Raw genomic sequence first — 16,424 nt, forward strand, 5'->3', positions numbered from 1 at the left:
ACAAATAGTAGGATACAGTATTTTTATTTTTATAAACGTGAAATTCTGCTGTTACGGTTAGTGCTTGAATACAAGTGTGGATTTTACAGTTAGTCACATTATAAACTGTTGATACCTTCAACCACATCTTGATGTGTGCACTTCTTAAATGTGTGTGTTAATCAGTCTGCACGTTAACGTCCGGTAGAACATTATCACATTCACAAGCATTCCTAGAAGGTTAGTGCCAAACTATGTGGGTTTGATGCTACTGTGCAGCTTTGCTTCAATTCTTCACTTCTCGTCCCTGGAAGCCGTTAGTTGTCTTGGCCACATAGACGCTTGAGGACGTCCCCGTAACTGCCCGACACTTCACCCTTCACAAATAAAGAGAGTGAGGGGTCAACAACTTTCTAAAAACAACACACCGTGCCATTAAACTTTGCTGCACATTAGTGTCACGGTGCATGTGTTGCTAGTGTTCACTCACCTCCAACTGGGAGTACAGGGTGTATCCAAACAGCTTCTTGTATTCCGCCCTGATGTCCAGCAGGTCTATCTCTGAGCGACTCACCAGGATCCTGGTCAGAGTGGACTCGTCCGTCCCCGCACCCTGGACAAAATAGGAACATTTGGGGTAGGATGCAAAGGTGAAATAAAGCACTCGCATGTGTTTACATGCAGCCACTTGCTGTGGCGTCACATGTTTTGGGTCATGTGCCTTAGGGCCTGTTGACAGTGTAACCAATGGTCCACGTGTAGCCAACGAGGCCGCAGTTAAACGTGGGCTTAACATTCCTTTCCGCGCCACTAGTGCCATTCATATGTCTGGTGGGCCTTTTTAGACGGGCTGCCACTAAACAATATGTGGCTCCGTCGGGTTTATGGCATAGACGGACTATTGTTGCTCCGTTTACCTTCATGCTCTTGAAAATCCGCTCAGCCAGGTATGCGGGAACATTCTTCACACACTTAACTAGACAAAAAAAAAAAAAGTTAATGAAAGCCATGTTTTATTTTAAATGGGGCACCATTCAAGGAGCGTGTCAGAAAGAGCCGACAATATGCTGCTTTATTCTCACCGACAGCCACCAGCAGGTCCTCCAGGTCTCCAGACATCTCGCTCTCGATGGCCTCCTGTAGAGTCTTCTTACTAATATTCTTGTACTCTACCAGAGCTGAAACACAACAGAGATGATCAGCTGTAGGCTTTCAACAAAAATGTGGTAATTCTAGCTCAGCAATAGTGCTCTGAGGATGCCACCATGGCGGTAGACAGTTTTTTTTAAATCTTTTAGTGAACTATCTAGCATTGAATGCATCGCCATGACTTCATGCGCTACCCTTTCCTGTGCAATCAATTCTAACCCTGAATTTGTCAGATACTTTTGTTCATGACCAAAGGACACAAGCGGTCAGCTGTTCGTTGTGTACATCCACTATGACGCGCTGATGTTAGCGTTTAGCTTAAACTCAAAGGCTGCGGTTTGGTTTAACAAGCATCCATGGAACAAACGAAGTGAACCCACTCTGTCGCAGCTGGGGAACGCTCCTGTGGCACAAGATGTCAATAAACTTCCCCTCGTCGGTTCCCCACTTCTTCTCCCCCGCTTCATACAGGACCTGTGTGGGATGGAGTGTGAAAACACGCACTTCTTTAAACCATACATGTCGGTGAAGGAAAAGTGCATAATTTCTTTTAAAGTGTTTACTTCATTTTGAGGAAATTTAAGCCAAGCATGTCAAAATAACAAAGAAGATCCGTAACTAAACAGCTCTGAAACCGTGGTCGGGGGCGATTGGTGAATGTACCTTAGCGTCGGCTTTAGCTTTGGCAGCATCCACATTGGTGCTCTCGTCTCTTTTCCCCTGTGACGAACAGAAAAAGTTTGTAATATTTGGAATGAATCCATTATATGTGGTATTAGTCCATATAGTTTGTCTTTTTTTTTAAACAGCACGTTTGATATCAACATCACAATTTGAGAATGGGTTACTTATTTAATTGCAACGTGCAGTACCTCGGCCAAGATGACCAGTGCTTTGCCATAATCTCCAGCTACCTCCGACTGAAGATCATGAACCACAGATTTTCCAGTTTCTTGAATTAAACCACAATTCAGACCATTTCACAACCACCAGACACATCACGACAATTTGTCACGCAATAATCAGTTACGGTCTAATCTGAAATGACCAACACTTTGTGTTGGAGACACTCACCTGCCAGGTATGCTTCGGATAAGGCTTTGATCTGGCTGTTAGATCTCGAGGCAAAGATTTCTGTCAGCGTGCTCTCTGTAGTCCCCGCCCCCTTTACGAGAGTAGAGCCAAATGTTATGAATCCATGCAAAGCTGTAGTAAATTAAGTCTGTTTGCACTAAAGGAAGCTCGTAGTTCCGGTGTACACTATTTGCTCCTGTTGAAATCCTTTTGGTTTTGCTTCTTTGTGTCAAATACAACGTGAAGTCAACCGCGAGGCTCACCTTGATGGCTCTGATGACTTCCTGGGAGTCGTAGACGCCGGGAAGGGTTACCAAGGCAACCAACACGTCCTCAAAGTCTCCGTGGGTGTCGCCCTCCAGGTCAGCGATTAGTTTCTGATGGAGGAGGGTTGATGACACACATTTTCTTTGTGCATTTGTTGCAACACTCAGAACAAGTATTTAATAGACTATAAATTTACCCTGCCTGTGGCTTTCTCATAGGCCTTAGCTATGAGCTGACGCTGAGCATTACTCCTTTGGGTCAACACCTCGATCAGTGTCTTTTCTGTCGTACCTAAAGAGAAGAGACAGAGCAAACAGGCTCACCTCTACCACCTTATGCAAACATTTATACTTAATCCTCCAGCAGACGGAAGTAGCTAATTCTGTTGAATATGATTCATTCAGTGTCGGCCTGATATACCAGATAATGGTGAATGGTGAAGTTATCTTACCAAGGCCCTCTATGGCTTTCCTCAATGCAGACACATCCTCTTCCACCTTGAAGTTGGCCTTGTCCTTCACAGTCCCTTTAGTGTTGGACTGACAAACAGAAAGGCACCCAGAGGCTCAGCAATCACATTGTCCTGTAATAATCATCATCAAAACAATCTTGAGTGTGTTGAACTTACTGTGACGGTCAGTGAGGAGGGGGAGTCTAAGAGCAGGTCCAGGTCACCCTGCAACACAAGTCAAAAAAAAAAAAAAGGGGGCCTTCATTATCAACTGCATTTTTGGCCAAAAAACTCTGATCTTTGACTACAAGTACTCACCCAAACAGACATTGTGGTGGTTGAAGTCGTGGGAGTCTAGGGAGATTAAAAAGAAGCGTACAGTATATAGTTGTATAGTGGTTTCATATCACGTCCTCGGCCCTAGAGGTCAACTTATGATCCTCATACTCTCATCCTCAGTTTCAAATAAATAAAAAGACCAACTCGGCCCGTGTACCTTTTGATAATTTGTTTTACAGTTTAAACAATCAAAAAAAAGGGAGAAAAAAAAGTTTAACTAATAACAAGAGAATAGAAATGGGCGGCCGTTTTTACGTTTCTGTTGCGCAAATACATTTAAAATTGAATTGTATTGTAATGTATTACATTGTGATCAACAAAGGTATGTTGAGGGTATGTTTGGTTTTTAATGAAATAAATGTAAGTAAATGGTTTATACAACTATGGTTACAAAAGACCATAAACATCAAATGAAATAAACAGCATTAAATACATAACGTAATAACCTAGAAAAATAACAAAAACAGTTAAATTCCATTAAACCTATGGTTTAAATACACGTATACTGCTTCCTACTGGTAGACATGGTGAACAACCCCTGTTGCCTATTGGTCCCGGATTATAATTATTGGTATTCATTAATGAACGTTTCTTCTCATTTTACCCTGGAATTTGCTTGCCTCATAAGTCACATTTCTAGCAAACAAAGTTATATTGCGTTGACCTTTACTGTGAAAATGTACCTACTTCCGGTTTAGCTGTTAATCCGAAAACGAAGGTATTTTCCTACAGTCGTTTAAAAAGGTGTTAAAGGTTCACGGACCCAACTCCACTATGCATTTAAATGTCTTCCGGGTGGTTTCAGGTTGACTAAGCATTCACAGTCGCGTGGACGCGTGTAATACGTGACCAGAACTTCACAAAATGAATGATGTCGTCATGATGTCCACCGCTGGATTTTCTCGATGAGTAAAACAGGACAAAAATACGCAGCGCAGAATAAACACGTGAACATCCACACAGATAAAACGTATTTTTCCGCTTACCTTAGAAGGAGAAAATGCTTGATGTCATAAGAGGAGTTTCACAGTGTCCACAACTCGCCACACCTTTCTGATGAAGTAGAAAAGGCAACGCCCATTATTTGCAGGAGGAAGTTGAATCACTGACAATTTTTTTTTCTTCTTTCTTTCACAAACTCCTCCTCGCTGACTCGCAGTACGCTGCTCAAAAATATTTAAGGGGCGATCTGTTATCAAGGTACGGTACGAATTTGATTGCACTTCTCTGATAATGATGTGGTCAAGTAATAGCAGAGAGGGTTGTGGATCTGTTTCAGCTGCATCAGTGTTTATGGAATTAACATCCGGTGCACTAGAGCGGCAACAAGGAGACGACCCACAAACTGTTCAATTCAAGTTTCTTGATCTCTTTCACTCGTTTTCCCACTAGTCATTAGTACTAGGCATTTTTTTTTTAATTGCACAGATTTTCCAACTGCTCCAGGATTGCACACCCACGCATGGAGTTGCAAGAAGATTTGATGCGTTTCCCACCACAATCTCCAGAACATGGAGGCGATTCCAGGAGACCGTTTGTTACTCAGGAGAGCCTAACAGGGCCTTGGAAGGTCCTCAATCCGTCAGCAGGAGGATCAGGTTGAGCACTGCCTGAGCCCTTACAGAATTAGGACGAGACGCGAGGCCATCCTGCTGCTGACTGCAACATCAATCAGCATGACCGGTTAGGTAGCGGTTCAGTGATGGTCTGTGATGCAGGCAGTACCTGGATGATGATGATGATGATGATGATTAATTGATACCCTTCAATGGTCCTCATGATCACCTGACCTAAATCCAATAGAGTGCCTCTGGGACATTATGTTTCCCTCCATCAGATGCCACCGGGTTGCTCCTCAGACTTTACAGGAGCTCAATGATGTCCTTGGACAGGACCTGTGAAGACACCATCTATCATCTAATTGGAGCATGCGCACGACTTTGTCAAGCATGCATACAAGCCTGTAGGGGCCACACAAGATATTTTCTTGAAAAGCATTTTGTGTTGCAGAAAATGAATTTGGGGAAAATTAAAGCCTGCCACACCATTTTCTCACTTTGATTTTCAGGGTTTCTATCAAATTAAGCCCTAAAAACTTTTATTTCTATTCAAATTAAACTGTCCATATCAGTATAGCTATCCAACATTGAGGACTGATTTTTATTTTTAAAGTTAATTTGTTTTTTTGAAGTGTATTTGAATCTTGTTGATTCCATTACACGGACACCGTAAGCTGTTGGGAATGTGAACCTCATCACTAACTCAACTCCGTTTGTGCAACAATCAGCGCACCTTCAGGAACAAATATGCATCCCCTTCTGAAGACTATCTGCAGAAGCCATTATATTCCAGTAGTGACATGACTAGTAATAAACTACAGTGGGTCCAAAGTCGTGTTTGCTCTTAGGGTTGGGGCAGAGACATCAGAGTGGAAGAAAGGAAGTTGAGAATTAAAATAAAAAGTTTTCCAATAAACCAAACGCTTTTTGGCATTATCAAAGAAACTGCAAGTTGTTCTACAAGTAACTACAGTTTTCATTATCATAACCGACTTCCCGTGGTAACGTGTAGGTATTACAGATGAAGTGGCCTGGAACGGTTTTGCCTATATACTGTTCAACTGGCATGGATAGGTTTTGTGTACGCTTTGCAAGTGCATCGGGTGATGTTCTTCAATGCGAACATTTGGTCACAAACAACAGAGTCATCGAGGCACACGAGTTAATAAGTTAATTTATGATTTACACAAAATACGCCTTTGACTCCACCCACTGTGCAAGTGACAGTCTGTCACGTGATCGTTTTGATATTGTGCCCTACGTGAGGCCTGACAGGATCGTCCTTCCTGTCTGGACGATACCCCGATGCGCATTACATGTACACCTGAATCTCTAAGCATAACATAAAGTAATATGGTCAGCGACGTGAATCACTTGCTAGGGGGGGTGGGAGTCACGTTGACTTCAGTGAGCGTTACGTGCGAATCAATGTTTCCTTTAATGTTAAGCTCAGGGGAAAGTAAACCCTCTCCCTCAGCTCAGCCGGCTAGCTCAACTGCCTGACAGTTCTTTGACAGCTCGCCCTGCTTCGTCTGGTTACTGTATGACGGTAGTGAAACTTGACGACGTGTCATCTACCAATTAACTGTATGACGTTCAATTTAAAGTTGAAGTCAATTATATTTCCGGACAAAATTATTTTTTTTTACTAAATTTCTTTATTTAGCATTTAAGCTGTTTTGCTGTCTGACTATTGCTAACGGCGAGCTAGCAACTTGTTATTGACGTTAGCTGGCTAGCGTTAGCAACATGGATCCTACTAGCACCGTTATAGTTAACGTTGTACAGTATAGTTAATCTTTAGCTACAAGTTACGTAAATATATTTCCTAATATTTTTCTTATTAGCCAGCGTTTCGTGGTCGGGGTTTGTTCCTCTAATCAGGATATTCGCAACAGCAATTGTTTACCGAGGTTCAGCTGCCGCTCGCTGCCTCTATTGTTGACACGGATACGGTCGGCTGAAGTGAACTATGGGCATGTGGTGTGAGTAACAATACTGGATCAGCCATAGGACAACTAAAGTGGACATCTGGAAATGGGGCCGGGAGCAGGGTAACTTCTATCGACCACTACTCTGCAGCCGACTCATACCTGAATCAGGATGATCGGTGCATCGAAGGAGGACAGCTGTGCCTGCTGGACTGTTTGACTTTGTGCAGGAGTTTGGTTGTCCATTTTTAAAGCTTACGTTAAAACCAGACTAACGTTACACGAGGGGAAAAGTGAACAAACTGTGTTGGGATCTGGTTCGCATATCTTGCCCTGGGATGTTGCTGAAAACCTTACTGATCACCAGTCTTCTTGGCTGGGCGAGATGTCAAGAGAGCCAGAGCATGACACCAGAGGAGAAGACTGTTATCAGGTAACAAATATCTACAGACGGAAGAGTAGAACGCTGTTTGACGGTGTTTGTGAATTATTGGAGTACGTAAAAGTATAGTACAATATATTTGCCATTTTCAATTTTTATTGATCTATATATTTCTTTTCTTGTTATGCAGGGACCAGATTATTGAAATGTTTGACCATGCTTACGGCAGTTACATGGTAAGTTACAGCTACTTGGAGAAAAAAATAGTAATTGTAAAAGGGAAATTATGAAGAGCTTTAACAAGACGTACAGCCTCCTTTTAATTACACCTTTTCTGTTTGTGTTGCAGAAATATGCCTATCCAGCAGATGAGCTCATGCCTTTGAGCTGCAGGGGGAGAGTCCGTGGCCAGGAGCCCAATAGAGGGGACATTGATGACTCCTTGGGGAAGTAAGTTGAGCTAAATTTCCTCAAACAAACAAGCCAATTCTTTTTTATTCACCAAAAGAAGAGTGAAACCAAAGTTATACGCATTTTTAAATTCTAGTACATGAACTGACCTTAAGTGCTTTGAGTCTTCGTCATAGAGCTGTGCCACAGTAGCTTTTTTTAACCGTTTGCCAATAAAATAAAACTACATTTTCTAAACATTTGCTTGAACTGTCAAGTCTTTGTTCGCCTGCTATTCAGATTCTCCATCTCCACTAAGAATCTTAAAAGATAATCAAAGATCAGATTAAAACACAGCTGTGCATTTGCCGCACTTTTTTTCACATTTTATACTTAACTCTAACTGATCATCTAAAGGTACGTTGTGAGTCCTGATCTTAGGTCACTGTCCCTTCTATACTATAGAGTATAACACTAAATTGAGTTTAACAATATACCTCTAAAATATTCTTGCGCTTTGGATTCATAATAAAATGTGTTCATATTTTGAATTATATTCACAATGAAAGTATATTTTATTCCCCAGAATATATATTTGCAGGGGACCAAATATGCAGATTACTGGAGACTTGATACACAAGTTAATATTTATATAATGTCATCTCTTTTTAAAAGAAGACATGGAGACTGTACTGCTCCAAACATGTCTAATTCAACATGGAGTAGATGCCCCAGTTTTACATAACATACATAAATTAAATTCATATCTCAATCAATTTAATTCACAAGAAGCCACTAGATCACATACTTGCAGTACAATAAAACCATTTATGCACCGTTGCATAATATCATTTTACTGCATATGCAACAGACATTTAATAGCCTGTGGGTCATTAATTTGAAACTTGGCCAGTGGAGAAGTGGGACATCAGCTCCACCGTTCAGGGCCAGAGCCTTTCCTCATAACGTGTCGGACATTTTTTCTGTAGGTTTTCCCTCACGCTGATTGACACCCTTGATACCCTGGTGGTGAGTTCTTCCTCTCCTTACAGGAATAACAGTATATTGATCAGGTTTTCTTCATGGGTCTGTTTGTTTTTCCCCCCGCTTCTCCATAGATTTAATTGTCTGTGTCTCTGTGTGTGTGAGCAGGTGTTAAACAAGCTCGATGAGTTTGAGGACGCAGTGAGGAAGGCCATGACAGATGTACGCCTTGACAACGATGTTGTGGTGTCCGTGTTTGAGACCAACATCCGAGTTTTAGGGTATGAAATGTATCTGTGATTTATTTACTTTTGCACTGTGTGTTTAAACTTTTATGCTGTTTTTGAGATTCATCTTTGAGCCTCTGAACACATAACTCCTCTAAATGCAGAATTATTTCATATCACCACAGCGTATTATTAATAGTGAAAATTCTAAAAAAAAATTCCACCTGGACCTTTCTGTTTAATTTGATATGTTTAAAGGAAAATACTATTTTTCTCCCTTCTTTTATTCTCCCCAGAGGGCTTTTGGGAGCCCATGTGATGGCCGATCTGCTACGGCAGCGCGGGGGGAGGATGCAGTGGTACCGCGATGAGCTCCTGCACATGGCCAAAGAGCTGGGCCATCGATTACTGCCTGCCTTTAACACCACAAGTGGCCTTCCCTACCCTAAGGTATTTCTCATGTTATTGCTAAATACCACATGGCTTATTTTAGATGTGTAATATAGCAAAGCGCTAGACATTTTAATAACAAATCTTATCAAGGATGGCCTTGGTTTTGAACTCAATGCATTGTTAGAGAATAGTTTCTCTCAGCCAATGCACCACAGAGGGAGTACTTAACAATATAGCATTTTTTTTCAGTACATTAAAAAAAAAAATTAATTGAGCTGAGTTTATTTTAAGAACCTGAATTTACCAAAAAGAATGTTTCTTTTTTTGTTGTCTTCCAGGTGAATCTGCGGTATGGAGTCCTAAACCCACTTTCACGCACAGGCACTGAATCGGACACCTGCACAGCATGCGCTGGAACAATGATCCTGGAGTTTGCTGCTCTCAGCCGACTGTCAGGAGATTCTATTTTTGAGGTATTACATTCTTACGCCTCTCTAGAGATAAGGCTTTATCTCTTTGCATTGGGCCTCATTGTGAAATGCTACTGTGCTATGAAAGTAGAGTGCAGTCATTTTATTAGAAATGATAGCTGGTCATAACTGATGCTTGTTTGTTGAAAGAGGAAATTATGCAAGAATTGCTTTACCAGGAATATCTGAAGAATATAATAACTGTTATTGTTTTCTAGGAGCATGCGAGGAAGGCTCTGGATGTCCTCTGGCAGAGGAGACAGAAGGGAAGTGACTTGGTGGGGACCGTCATCAATATCCATAATGAAGAATGGGTCCGGAGAGGTGAAGAAAAACTTAAAACACAATGCATCACATGAAGAACACTGATAATTCATAATAAAATATGTATTACATGGGTTACTGTGTTATATTAATCTTCACACTTCTGTGTTTGCAGAGAGTGGCGTTGGTGCTGGTATCGACTCATATTATGAATATCTGATGAAGGCCTACATTCTTCTGGGAGATAATGTTTTTTTGGACAGGTTCAACATTGTAAGTCCTCCATCACTGTGGGCCTGCATAGAAATCCATATAACAGAGTTGGCCCTTTTGTTCATATTGTGATAATGATTAATTAATATTAATTGCTAATATATAATATAATAACATACTTTTGTCTTTCAACAGCACTACAGTGCCATTATGAAGTACATCAGTCAGCCTCCCCTGCTGCTCAATGTACACATGCACAACCCCACTGTGAGCGTGCGCAGCTGGATGGACTCTCTCCTGGCATTCTTCCCTGGCTTACAGGTCAGGGATCTTCGATTGATCACGTTTGCTACCATTACACATTGCAGAAAGCGAGAAGAAGTGTCTTCAAGTGAAGTCAAGTGATATTTGTGTTGTTGTGATGTTTGTGCAGGTTTTGAGAGGAGACCTGAAGCCAGCTATTGAGACTCATGAAATGCTTTATCAAGTCACTAAACAGCACAAGTTCCTTCCAGAGGTAAAAAAAAATCCTTAATGACGCGCAGTATGCATGTAAAGGCAAAATATAGCAAGTCTAACATTCATTTGAGTTGCTTGAGGTTTGATACAGTCATATGTCTCAGTTTACATCACAGCGTATTACAATAGAATTACTCATTACATTACAGTTGGTTCTCTGGTAAAACTGCCCATCTACCAGATCATAAAGTTAAATAGGACAAATAAAAATACCTTTTGGGGTGATGAAAGCATCTTGAAGATTTGCCTTCTCACAACACTGCCTGCAATACTCCAATATAAACCGCGTGAACGGAGTACAACTTCCAATAGTTTAGTTTCTGTTACTAAATTATATCGTCAAATCACCCAGTCTGAAAAGTCACTGTATGAAATTTTCTTACTAAAGGTGATTGGAAATATCTCAATGGATAAGTGTCATCACGGGTTAACATGTGTGTTCCAATACCATGATTTTTATTCTTAGTCATCACATCACACCAAATAAAGAAATAAACAATGGAATTTTCTTGTTGCTATAGCTCTGTGCCCTATTATTTATTTATTTATTTATTATGTATGGTAATCTAAAAACTAATTTGGAAGAACCCAATGTCCCTAATGTTTGTTTCTTTTTTTGCTTTTCTCCTCACAGGCTTTCACCACAGAGTTCAGAGTTCACTGGGGCCAACACCTACTGAGACCAGAGTTTGCAGAAAGCACCTACTACCTCTATAAGGTGACAGAACAGTGCAGATAGACAAACGCATGAACTTTTTAACCTATAATACCATCCGAGCACACTATTACTCATGATTCGAAAAGTCAGTCTGTAGTAGGTATGATCATTAGATAAAACTTCTCCACTTTCTTACCACATACACAAAGCTTTTTTGTTAGGCGTGTGGCCAAAATGTCTATTTTGATTTCTGCAGGCCACTGGCGACCCTTACTACCTCAGAGTGGGACAGTCCATTGTGGAAAAGCTCAATGCCTACGCCAGGGTGCCTTGCGGGTTTGCTGCTGTGCAAGATGTCCGCACTGGAACGCATGAAGACAGGTACACAAATGCCATTACACACGTGTCTATGCTGTGATGTTTCATCTGGACACGACACCTCAGAACGTGTGGTGATGAAAAAACTGTTGGGGAGACGCCAAATATTTCTTATCAAAGTGTCTTTGTGTGTGTGTGTGTGTGTGTGTGTGTGTGTGTGTGTGTGTGTAGGATGGACTCCTTCTTTCTGGCCGAGATGTTCAAATACCTGTACCTGCTGTTTACGGATAAGAGTCAGCTGCCCATCGATATCGACGACTACATCTTCACGACGGAGGCTCACCTCCTCCCCGTATCTCTCTCCACCACCCAGCCGCCCTGTCGAGGCAACAATACGGTGAGAGCGCTCACTTCACAAACGTGTTTGTGAACATTGCTTTGTCAATTATATTCAGCATGTCTGTTTAAGTTGATCAGTAAGAATAGTTAGCATCTATTGCCATCGTTTGTACTGTTTATTGTTGCATTACAAATGCGGCATATTGTTCTTTCGCCCTTTTTTAGTATGCAAATTTACATTTCACTGTGTGAGCTAAAAGTGTGTTTTTTATGTGCTTCAGGAGACTGTTCCCGTTTCTAAAGAAGAAGATCTGTTCACACACTCCTGCCCAAGCATGGAGACGTTGTTTCCCAACAATCCCTCGTTTGCCAAAACCATACGGGACAGCTACAAGTACCTCACCGGAGTGGGACGAGCCTTCCACCCCTTACCCGCCAGGTGTGTTGATAAACAGCCGCTACATAGTGCTGCATGAAAGACTTTTAAAACCCTGAAATCAGTGGTTGCACTTCTGTTTTCTGTTTCCTTTTGAACGGGTTTTGGGTTAGACGCCTGAGATAAGGTCTGTGGTTACATTACTTTACATGTCATTTAGCTGACGCTTTTATCCAAAGCGACTTACAATTGGTGCATTTCAACCGTAGAGATACAAACTCAGAAGAACAAGAAAGTGCAATTTCATCAAATAAGCCAATTTGCAACTTGTTATAGATAAGTGCCATTATAAGTACAATTTGTTAGTGGTTTTAGTCAAGGTAAAGTCTGAAGAGGTGTGTCTTTAGTTTGTCTTTCTGCGGTCCTCATGTCATCAGAGAGCTCGTTCCACCATTTGGAAGCCAGGACAGCAAAGAGTCGCGATCTTGTTGAGTGCTTTGCTCTCAGTGAGGGAGGAACCAGCAGCTTGGCAGATGCAGAGCGGAGTGTGCGGGTTGGGGTGTAGGGTTTGACCATGTCCTGGATGTGGACTGGACCCGATCCTTTCACAGCACGGAACGTGAGCATCAATGTTTTGAACTGGATGCAGCGGCTGGTAACCAGTGAAGAGAGCAGAGGAGTGGCGTGGTGTGGGAGGTTAAAGACCAGTCGATCTGCTGCCTTCAGGATGAGGTGCAGTGGTCGGTACAGGTATTTAAACATCTCGGTGTGATCCACGTCTCAGTTTGCAGTCAAAGGCGCCGCACTCAGCCGCCCTGAAGACTCCCACAAAAGACTCTAGTGTCTTTGTCCTGCTTGTCTTCACAAACGCTGAAGCTAATGCTTCACCCGACCTCTAGTTGAATACTCCCTCGTTAGCGGCGGCGCAGAAACAATAGGTTGATTGGTTGCACCACCCTAAGACATTTTAAATGTGTTTTTTTCTAATAACGAAAGGAAATGATGTGTACGTAAATAACCCTTTGGGGAATTTTCAAGCTTTTACATTTCTTGAAACAGGCGAATGCTAAAAATAAGTACACCCTCTTTTTTTCTCAACTTGTGTCACCTTTGTAAAATGTGGTACTAGACACCTACGGTGGCAAAAAATACCACAGAGGGGACTTCTAGATGCTTAAATTTCCGCCTGTCTGTGGACAGATTTAGTCAATGCAATTACATCACATAACCAACATGAAGTCATAAAACTTTACAGGTGTAGTTGAGACCAAAGAGACGGTCACGTTTGAAGATGGGGGTGGTTTGCCTTATATATACTTTTAAGTTTTGACTGTGTTTGTGCTTTACAGGGAAATTGAACTCCCGCTCCACGATAATGGGATGGAGCCTGTGGAGTTCTTGAAAAGCATGGGTATATCTCTCACCCCGCTGAATGAGATTCTTGCAGGACACACCGGAAGTCTGAAGGTATTTAAGTTACTTTGTACCCACCTGCAGAACTACATTTCCTTAACTCAAACATGTCACTTCACTGCATGCTAAGAGATTGAATTTAAGTTACATCTTTGAAGGAGCATAAAGGTGTATACCGGATAAAGCTTGTGGCGGAGATGAGCCACGCGGAGGAGAATGAAGTGATGCCCCATGTTGTTCAGCTCATTTCCCCCCCATTTCTGGGGAGGACAGTCCTCACAGCAGGACCTGCCAAGTTTGGGTTGGACCTCACCAAGCAGGAGCACGGGGTGAGCCTCCAATGTGACCATAGTACCGCATAACCTGTCAACATCCCAAGCTCCCAACAAGTACTGTAGCTTTTATATAAAATTACTAAATATAAGAATGTAATGAAATGAATGTAATCTTAGCAAAATGATGGAACAACAAACCAAGACCAAAGCATTGACTCTCACAATACAGGACTTCTCTGATCCATGCAAATGTAACCTGTTTTGTTTTCCTTGCTTTCCCTTTTTTGCAACACAATAACACTCAAACTCTTGTGCCGCAGGTGAAGGGCAGCATTGTGAAAGCCTCTCCCTACACTGCATGTGAGCCAATAGACAGTGCAGTGGACCTCAAGGGGCATATCGCTCTGGCGCTGCGTGGTGAATGCATGTTTGTTGTAAAGGCCCGTTGGCTGCAGGAAGCAGGGGCCATAGGGGTCATCTTTATAGGTGAATACGATTACCAGAAATATTGGAAACTCACTTTTCTCCCTTTTAAATCCACCTCAAAGCTCAATGTTCACAGGAGAGAATGAAGGCTGGAAACTAAATCGTTCTCTTTCTCAGATCACCGCGAGGGAAGTAACAGCCGGGATACTCCACTCTTCCAGATGGTGGGAGATGGCGACTCCACCGAAGACATCACGCTGCCTTTAGTCTTCCTGTTCAGCCGCGAGGGCGCCGTGCTCACGGCGGCTCTGGAGGAACATCACAATGTGGATGTGCTGTTGCTGCCCAAGGAGAGGCAGCTGGGACACGGTGAGAGGCAGCAGCAGGACGGGGGGTTGAAGGATAAGGCCAGCAATATTTTTGTTAGTCTAGCCCCATGAAAAATGGCCTCTTTTGATCAAATTGTAATTCCTGTCTGTTCCAATTGGTTCTCCTCCTCAATGTCCAGATAAGACTGAAAAAAGCCTCGGCATGAATATCAAACTCCGTCTGGCAGAGGAGGGGAAGCTGGAGGACGGACCGGCCACAGGGCCCACCTTGGAGTTTGTCTTGGAGAACCAGGAGCTCTTTCTGAAGGAGGAGGAGGAAGAGGAAGAGGAGGAGGAGGAGGAAGAGGAAGAAGAGCTGAGAGGTCCCCAACAACCACAGCTGGAGCAGTTCAAAGGCTCGACGGCGTCGGACCAAACCAAACAGTGTTCAGCAGATTCCTCTCAATCCGCAAACTCTGAGCGCAGACCAGACGCCAACCCTTGACCACCGCTCATCCCGAAGCGCTCATGATTCCCTGACACTTTCCTAATGGCGTGGACCTCAGAGCCCATTACTGCCTACGTGGAGCCCTATCTGACCCTGCCTGCATGTTTACACCCAACGGAGGAGAGCAGTGTGATGGCCGCATTCACTTCATGTCTTGACTTGTAAAACTGAAGATGATACTGTGGTGGTGGTGATGATGATGCTTTTCCTGAAATTACCCCAGAAAGGTATTTCAAGAGACTAAACTAGGTAGTTAGAGGCCAAAAGCTGTAGGTTAAGATGGCTTGGCGGCTGGCGCCCGTAGTATTGCTCGGCACATAAAGTGTTTGTGATGATGAGGACGGATCACAGACTAGAAAAGAAAAGGCAAACATGCAGTCAGCTCGGTTTTTATGCAAGGCAGTTTGTTTTTAATGTGGATTTCATGTTTTCCTTTCAACAGCTACGGTTAAATACTCAGTGGGGGTTAAATAGAATATTTCCTGGCCAGTAGGTGGCGTTAGCCACTGTAGCCTCTCAATGTTATAATGTAAGAAGATGAAGGAGATTAGCTGGGGGCCAATTTGTCTCTTTTCTTTTGTAGGAGTAAATATTTTTTCAGGGAAATTCAAGAGTGAATGCCGTTTGCTGGAATGAAGCATTTGATGAAATGTTGGGTTGTTCTGCACTTTTTCTCTCTGTGTGTGTGTGTGTGTGTGTGTGTGTGTGTGTGTGTGTGTGTGTGTGTGTGTGTGTGTGTGTGTGTGTGTGTGTGTGTGTGTGTGTGTGTGTGTGTGTGTGTGTGTGTGTGTGTGTGTGTGTGTGATAACTACAACACCTTAAGATCTGATGATAAAACCTTTCTTTTTCTCCTTTCTCTTTTTTTCATCATTTGAAGTCATCAACCAACCATCAATTTTAGTATAATTTCATTTTAGTCATTCCTCAAATGTAATATATCACATCATCTAATAACATGTTTTTTTAAAAGGGTGTTTTTCTTGCAGCTGATGTTGTTATGCAGGTGGGCTTTAGTCCCAGATGCAGCCTCACTGGTTGGTCTGCAGTCCCAGACTGCTTTGCACTTTGAATCACGGGTACGATGATCGTCTGTAGAGTCGGTCAACTATTTTACATTGTGCACTGATGCAATGTTTTTTGCCACCTATATGGACAACTCTACAAGGATTGTTTGAAAAACCACAACATTCGTCATTCATCCGATGATGAACA

At 42.4% G+C, this 16,424-nt stretch overlaps 2 protein-coding genes across 3 annotated transcripts; one reads left to right on the forward strand and one right to left on the reverse strand.

The window, feature by feature from the left end:
- Nucleotides 1–5: 5 nt before the first annotated feature.
- anxa3b (annexin A3b) lies at nucleotides 6–4,372 on the reverse strand. Of its 2 annotated transcripts, none has more exons than XM_037484638.2 (14): nucleotides 4,246–4,372; nucleotides 3,239–3,274; nucleotides 3,098–3,145; nucleotides 2,921–3,008; nucleotides 2,666–2,760; nucleotides 2,466–2,579; nucleotides 2,203–2,293; nucleotides 2,001–2,080; nucleotides 1,792–1,848; nucleotides 1,509–1,602; nucleotides 1,062–1,157; nucleotides 897–955; nucleotides 470–592; nucleotides 6–356 (listed from the first exon to the last, which is right to left on the reverse strand). In XM_037484638.2, exons 2-14 carry the CDS (start codon nucleotides 3,248–3,250, stop codon nucleotides 297–299), a joined length of 1,017 nt encoding a protein of 338 aa, XP_037340535.1. In that variant the 5' UTR covers nucleotides 3,251–3,274; nucleotides 4,246–4,372; the 3' UTR covers nucleotides 6–296. The 2 variants fall into 2 exon arrangements, with proteins under 2 accessions (XP_037340535.1, XP_037340536.1); XM_037484639.2 differs by lacking the exon at nucleotides 4,246–4,372 and adding an exon at nucleotides 3,947–4,200.
- A 1,734-nt stretch (nucleotides 4,373–6,106) lies between these two features.
- Nucleotides 6,107–16,010, forward strand: si:ch211-282j22.3 (ER degradation-enhancing alpha-mannosidase-like protein 3). Its single transcript, XM_037484557.2, has 20 exons — nucleotides 6,107–7,182; nucleotides 7,322–7,367; nucleotides 7,481–7,581; nucleotides 8,511–8,550; nucleotides 8,674–8,786; nucleotides 9,029–9,182; nucleotides 9,464–9,598; nucleotides 9,814–9,919; nucleotides 10,035–10,132; nucleotides 10,268–10,393; nucleotides 10,506–10,589; nucleotides 11,226–11,309; nucleotides 11,506–11,630; nucleotides 11,799–11,964; nucleotides 12,188–12,345; nucleotides 13,632–13,749; nucleotides 13,854–14,024; nucleotides 14,291–14,456; nucleotides 14,574–14,765; nucleotides 14,905–16,010. Exons 1-20 carry the CDS (start codon nucleotides 7,088–7,090, stop codon nucleotides 15,207–15,209), a joined length of 2,583 nt encoding a protein of 860 aa, XP_037340454.2. The 5' UTR covers nucleotides 6,107–7,087; the 3' UTR covers nucleotides 15,210–16,010.
- Nucleotides 16,011–16,424: the final 414 nt, after the last annotated feature.

This window comes from Pungitius pungitius, chromosome 18 (assembly GCF_949316345.1).
Source record: "Pungitius pungitius chromosome 18, fPunPun2.1, whole genome shotgun sequence".
Classification (NCBI taxonomy): domain Eukaryota; kingdom Metazoa; phylum Chordata; class Actinopteri; order Perciformes; family Gasterosteidae; genus Pungitius; species Pungitius pungitius.